The sequence below is a fragment of the Betta splendens genome, chromosome 2 (assembly GCF_900634795.4).
Source record: "Betta splendens chromosome 2, fBetSpl5.4, whole genome shotgun sequence".
NCBI lineage: Eukaryota > Metazoa > Chordata > Actinopteri > Anabantiformes > Osphronemidae > Betta > Betta splendens.
In genome coordinates, this window is record NC_040882.2 from 8,663,612 (window position 1) to 8,670,228 (window position 6,617).

General features: G+C 56.9%; 1 protein-coding gene across 1 annotated transcript; it reads left to right on the forward strand.

Annotated features, from left to right (window-relative positions):
- The first annotated feature begins 1,137 nt into the window (after positions 1-1,137).
- adamts1 (ADAM metallopeptidase with thrombospondin type 1 motif, 1) lies at positions 1,138-6,617 on the forward strand. The gene is made up of 8 exons (XM_029131999.3): positions 1,138-2,181; positions 2,783-3,123; positions 3,204-3,336; positions 3,414-3,871; positions 3,969-4,155; positions 4,272-4,450; positions 4,677-4,852; positions 4,946-6,617. Exons 1-8 carry the CDS (start codon positions 1,578-1,580, stop codon positions 5,661-5,663), a joined length of 2,796 nt encoding a protein of 931 aa, XP_028987832.1. The 5' UTR covers positions 1,138-1,577; the 3' UTR covers positions 5,664-6,617.

Below are 6,617 nucleotides of genomic sequence, written 5' to 3' on the forward strand. Positions count from 1 at the left end.
CCTGTGCCCCAACCTACACATTTACAGATGCCGTGTTGAGTCAAACGTGATGCGCATGCGCCCCCTGTCGACCAAACCTGGAAATGACCCGTAAAGTCTTGAAGGTCCTTGAGGGCGTCTGGAGGATTTTACTAAGCGCGTCTCTACCATCTGCTGGAAAATGATGACATTACAACGACTCTCTGCTCCGTCCTGGTTCTTTTAAGGTGGACTTCAGCAATATGGCCTTCGGTAGAGGATTTATTTGAGTAGTACAGAAAGGAAAAGGTAGGAAATTGAATAGTGTGGTATCACTTGCTTTGTTTGTGTTTGTGTGTTCTTTGACTTATATTGTGTGTACTTGATCAAAGGCTAAAGCAGCAATAAAAGGAGTTTAAAATATGACCGGTTTGAACTTTGACCACCGTCCTCATTATTTAGGAGACGCTGTTTCTGAATAGAATGCCTTCCGTCTTTGCTGCGCGCATTCGCTCATTCATTGGATCCACGCTTTCGCCGTTATCCTAATCAAAACTCCAGCAGAACCTCGTCCTGTCTGTTGAAGTGGAGCAACCGTCCGGGCGGGGGGGGGGGGGGGGGGGGGGGGGGGCAGGAGCCGGAGTAGAGCGGCGCTGCCTGGCTTCCATCGCACAGACACCGGTTCGGAGGAAACCGCTCCACCTTAAGACCTCGGCGGCCCCGCGGCGCTCCGTCTCTCCGGGGAGCGGAGCTGCGGACTCCGGCTGGCAGGAGGTGCAAGATGCTCCCGGGGCCGCGGCCGGCGAGGTGCCCTTGCCATTCCCGACCTGCTGCCGCCTCCCTTCTCCAGTGCGATTTATGTTATTTTAATACGTATAGGCTGAAGTCTAATGCCGTTAGCGCCACAGTTAGAGGGTTTTCTGTCATAAACTAAGCATTGAAGTCATCCATGAGGCTGTATGACTCATATTACCAGATGATATTCGGTGCTGATACTCAGGAGGCTCTGAGTGGAGCATCTTGTGACACACGAACATCATTTGCCTTGTTCCTCTGCCCAAAGACGCGCTCCCTCCCTCCCTCCTGACTGATTATTGTGGCCACGCCGCGGGCTGCGCCGCCGCGCTCTCGTTGCGCACGGGGTTTGACCCTTCCAGGATCAAAGCGACGGCGAAAAGGGGGTGGTCCCGGGTCAGGGCGATAAATAGGAGGGACCGGCTCCGCTGCGAGCACGAGAGGAGCTGGGCTCGGAGCAAGCGGGACTGCGGAGTAGAAACCAGCCCCCGAACTCAGAGAGAACCCGAAAAACTCTGAAGACGTCTGCTGCGTTTTAGGGGAGAGACCTGTTGGAGTTTACTGCTGACACCCAGCTTTCGCTTTTCCGTTAACGAAAGAACGTTTCTTACAACCAGACAGACCTGCACAGAACTTTTTTTATCGAGTATTGCACTGGATTTGATTGGTTTTTAGATTTTTTTTAGGTACTTAGGTAATTTTGTGGAAGTTCAAAGACTCTGGGTTTGTAGCTTGTAGTGGAAAACAATTTCAAAGGATTTACGCGTTTCTTCCTAGAGACAATTATTATTTCATATTCTCATTCGGATTTTTAAAGTTTTATAATGTGGCTTTTAGGCGTTTCCATGTGCGTGGTTGCGTGCGTCAGCGTGGCGCACGGCGCCTGGGAGGAGAGCACCGTGGTGCCGGTCAGACTCGATCCAAGCGGCCGCTCAGAGCCGTGGCGGACTCTTTCCGCAGACGAGAAGGAGAAGGAGGCGGAGATGCGAGTTTACCGCTTGGACGTATTTGGCGAGGAGCTCGTGCTGAGGCTCGAACCCGACCAGACGTTCTTGGCACCGGGCTTCGTCTTCCACGTTGTCGCCGCCCCCGAGTTCAAACCCAGCCCGGAGCCCCGGAGCGGCGCCGAACCGGGCTGCTTCTTCTCGGGGACCGTGAACGGAGAGGAATACTCCGCCGCCGCGCTCAACCTGTGCCACGGGCTCGCGGGCGGATTCTACTTTCGGGGCGAAGAGTACTTCATCCAGCCCCGCAACGCGAGCGCGCGCCCGGGTGCCGAGGGCGACGTGCACGTGATCCGCCGCAGAGGTCGCGCACCTTTGGCCGACGAGGGCAGCTCCAAGTGCGGCGTCAACGAGGACGAGGAGAGGGTGCCAAAGAATCTGGACGAGGAAGCCAAGCGGGACGCGAGTAGAGCGGGCGACACCGGTGAGTCATTTATTTACAGTAAAGGTCGAGTATAGTTTTACTCTGTGTCACTGACTACAGTAAGTGCCGTCAGCTGTGCGCCAGGCTGCACGGTGCGCAATGCACTCAGCCACCTCTCTGACAGCGCCTTACAAGTGGAGAGGCGGGGAGGAGGGGGGGCGAGGGGGGCGAATTTCTCCAGGGAGAGGGGGGAGTGGCGGTGGGAGGGCCGGAGCCAGTCAGAGTCCGGTGGCGCTGAGACGCAAACTCGCCTCCTGGTACAAAACGCACCGGCAGACATTTTTGCAAGGGAGGATTTTCTCCCTTTCGCCCGTTCTCCCTCTCTCTCTCTCTCTCTCCGTCGCATAACTTTCCACCAGAAAAAAAAAGGCTCCATTTCGGAATGCGGGGCCCTGAGGAGCGGGAACCGGCCGCGGCGTGACGCTTAGTCACAGCACGGCTCCTCCGGACCCGCCCGCGGCGCGCACCGGCCCGAATTGGCGCCCAAACGGAAAGATTACCGCCAAATGTAGCGCGTGTGTCCGCGGTTGCCGTGCAGAACTCCTGGGGCCGAACAGGATGAAGGTGTGGTCTGACCCTCTCCCTTCTCCTCCCCCCTCAGCCCACCACAGGAGCAGGCGCTTCGTCTCCACCCCGCGCTACCTGGAGATCATGCTGGTGGCCGACCAGTCCATGGCCGAGTTCCACGGCGCCGGGCTCAAGCCCTACCTGCTGACCGTCATGGCGGTGGCGTCGCGCCTCTACCGCCACCCCAGCATCCACAACTCCATCAGCTTGGCGGTGGTGAAGCTGCTGGTGGTCTACGAGGAGGAGCGGGGCCCCCAGGTGTCGTCCAACGCCGCCTTGACCCTGCGCAACTTCTGCCAGTGGCAGAAGCAGCACAACCCGCCGAGCGACCGCCACCCGGAGCACTACGACACCGCCGTGCTGTTCACCAGGACGGTAAGCGGGCGCGGGGACGACGCGGAGCGGCGGGCAGCCATTGTGGCCAGGCGTTCATTTATGCCCGTCTGCCTCCTTAGGACCTGTGTGGAGCGCACTCCTGCGACACTCTGGGCATGGCAGACGTCGGCACCGCGTGCGACCCGGACAGGAGCTGCTCCATTATTGAGGACGACGGGCTGCAGGCGGCTTTTACTGTGGCGCATGAGCTCGGTAAGTCATAGAACTGTAGAGATGCGAAAGGCACCTGGAGGTCGTTGTGTAGCTATAACCTGGTGTCGGTCGTCCAGGCCACGTCTTCAACATGCCCCACGACGACGCCCAGCTGTGCTCCAGTGTCAACGGGGACCACTGGGGCTCCCACATGATGGCGTCCACGCTCTCCAACCTGGACCAGCGGCAGCCGTGGTCGCCCTGCTCCGCCCTCATGGTCACCACCTTCCTGGACAACGGCCACGGGCAGTGCCTGCTGGACAAGCCGGTCAAGCCTCAGCCCCTCCCCCAGCCCCTGCCCGGCTCGGTCTACGACGCCGACCACCAGTGCCGGCTCACCTTCGGCGAGGACTCCCAGCACTGCCCCGACCTGAGCACCACCTGCGCCGCTCTGTGGTGCACGGTGACCACGTCCAACGGTTTGCTGGTGTGCCAGACGAAGAACTTCCCGTGGGCCGACGGGACCCCGTGCGGGCACGACAGCTACTGCCTGGCCGGCCAGTGTCTCACCAAGAGTGAGGCTGCCAAGCACCAGGTAGGAGCAGTTCTGCTCTGAAATGCCAGAAACAGCACCAGCTGCGAGTGCGTCGTGGTCCATCATTAAACAACATTTATGTCCCTGGTGGTTTCAGAGTCCAGTGAATGGCGGATGGGGAGTGTGGGGCCCCTGGGGCGACTGCTCCCGCACCTGTGGTGGGGGGGTGCAGTATTCCTTCCGGGCCTGCGACAGCCCTTTGCCCAAGAGTGGGGGAAAGTACTGCGAGGGCAAGAGGATCCAGTACCGCTCCTGTAACACAGAAGCCTGCCCCGACGCCGACGGTAAGAGACCCCCATCACAAAAACAAGACTTTGACTCGTTCCGTACGGTTTCTCGCACACGCGTGCACGCTCAGGGTGGACCAGCAGTAAACACAACCCCTCTCTCTCCGACTCAGGCCTGTCGTACCGCGAGGAACAGTGCCTGGCCCACAACGACATGTCGGCCCAGGTGTCTCTGGGTTCAGGCGATGGTGTGGAGTGGGTGCCCAAGTACGCGGGCGTGTCACCCAAAGACCGCTGTAAGCTGGTGTGCCGGGCCAAGGGGACGGGATACTTCTTCGTCCTCAAATCTAAGGTGAGAGTTGCTAGACGTTAGAAGAATAAGCGACGTGTTCTATTGTTCGGGCTCTTATCTAATTAAAGTATCTGTTCTTGTCTGACCTTGAACTTCAAGAATGCTGTATTGTGCTTTTTCCGAGCCCGAGGCCGCAGCCATGGGAGGGCAGATATGGGCACATGCTGTTGTGTAACACTTTTACTCCAACTAACCCCTTCATTTCCGGCCTCTTGTCTGCCCCCAGGTGGCGGATGGCACACCCTGCAGCCCCGACTCCACCTCCGTTTGTGTTCAAGGCCAGTGCGTCAAGGCCGGGTGCGACCGCGTCATCGGTTCCAGCCGGCGCTTCGATAAGTGCGGCGTGTGCGGAGGAGACGGTTCCACCTGCAAGAAGGTGTCCGGCTCTCTGGATCACGCCAGGTGAATAACCGAGCGGGTTCTTCAGGTTCTGCGCTCTCAGAGCCCAGCGTCTATGTTGATTGCTGAGTTTCACCATCTGTCTGTTTCCGTAAGGCCCGGTTACCAAGATGTTGTTACCATCCCTGCTGGCGCCACCCATCTGGACATCAAGCAACGCGCCCCCGGCAACGGTCGTCAAGACAACAGCTACTTGGCGGTGCGCCGCCAGGACGGGACCTATCTGTTGAACGGCGACTACAAACTGATGACCATGGAGACCGACATCACCCTACGAGGGGGCCTGCTGCGGTACAGTGGCTCGTCTACCTCCCTGGAGCGCCTCCGGAGCTTCTCCCCGCTCCCGGAGCCCCTCACCATCCAGGTGCTGTCTGTTGGGGAATCTCCGAGACCTCGAGTCAAGTACAGCTACTTCGCCCCCAGGCCCAACCCTACCGTCCGCCGGCAGTCCATTAATGCCATCCGCGAGGTGGGAGGAGCCGAGTGGACCTTGAGGGAGTGGGGTCCCTGCTCGCAGACCTGTGGAGAAGGCACTCAGCAGAGGGAAGTGGTGTGCGTGGACCCCCACGGTCGTCCTTCCAGAGACTGTCCCGAGGAGCTGCGCCCCTTGGCCTCAAGGTCCTGTGCCTCGCAGCCCTGTCCCACTTGGCTTCTAGGAGAGTGGTCGGTATGCTCCAAGACCTGCGGCCGAGGCTTCCGCAAGCGCCCGCTGCACTGCCTCGGCCACGACGGGCGCACGCTGACCCACGAGAGCTGCGACCCCAAGGGCCGGCCGCGCCCCCTACTGGAACTGTGCAATCAGGCTGCCTGTTAAAGACTGCTTCCACAATCCTAACCTCCAGTGATCCAGCCAGTGTTCAGAGCGAAATACGAACGCCACCGCCTCCGACGAGGCCAATGAATGTTTACATCTGGCGCTAACGGCACCGCGGCAACCACGGCGGCCACATCCGATGACGTTTACCTTGTCCTCCGGTCACATCTGGGGCGAATGCAGCGAAAGCCTTTTAAGCCTTTTGTTGAGGGGAAGAGAGGAAGAGTGAACATTCCTGGTCGCCTTTAAGAGCACGCTGCTCATCATGCCAATGTCATGCTTGTGTGTGTGTCTGACATGAGATTGTGTGAATGTTTTTTTTTTGATTGTTTGAAGCTTGTATATAATGTTTGTCCAAGCTGGGCTGGACAGACCCACATGGGGGTTAACGCAGAGTATATAAAGAAGCACGTATAAGAGAATAGCTCCTATTCTACTTGGTCGTCCCATCAGGTATGGAAAGTGAGAAAGCTCATAGTCATAGTGTTTATGTTCAAACTTGCCAGTCTACATTTATTTATCACAAACCTGTAGCACTTCTTTTTTGTTTTTGCCAGCGGCACATTGTAACAGCCAGTTGTCTCTAAATGCCTCAGTACACCTTTGTCCTTTAGCCATACCTTGCCGTCGTCCACACAGCCGGCAATGAGGGAACTTGTTAAAAGACCAAAGAAGAGTGTGTGAGTGTGTGGAGACCTGTAGAGGGACTTGTCTCCTGCTACTACTTCATAAGTAAGTCTCTCCTGCCTTCCGCGAAGGCACCCTGATTTTTTTCTAGCAAGTTTTTTTTTTCTCTTTTGTACAGAATATCCAAACATTATTTATTTTTGTACAGCCTGTTTAATGTAATCTTGTGGCTTAAAAAAAACATTATTGTTTATTTGTCATTGAGATCACAAAAGGAATTAGAGTATATAGAGTATTTATACATTGTTATATATATATATATATATA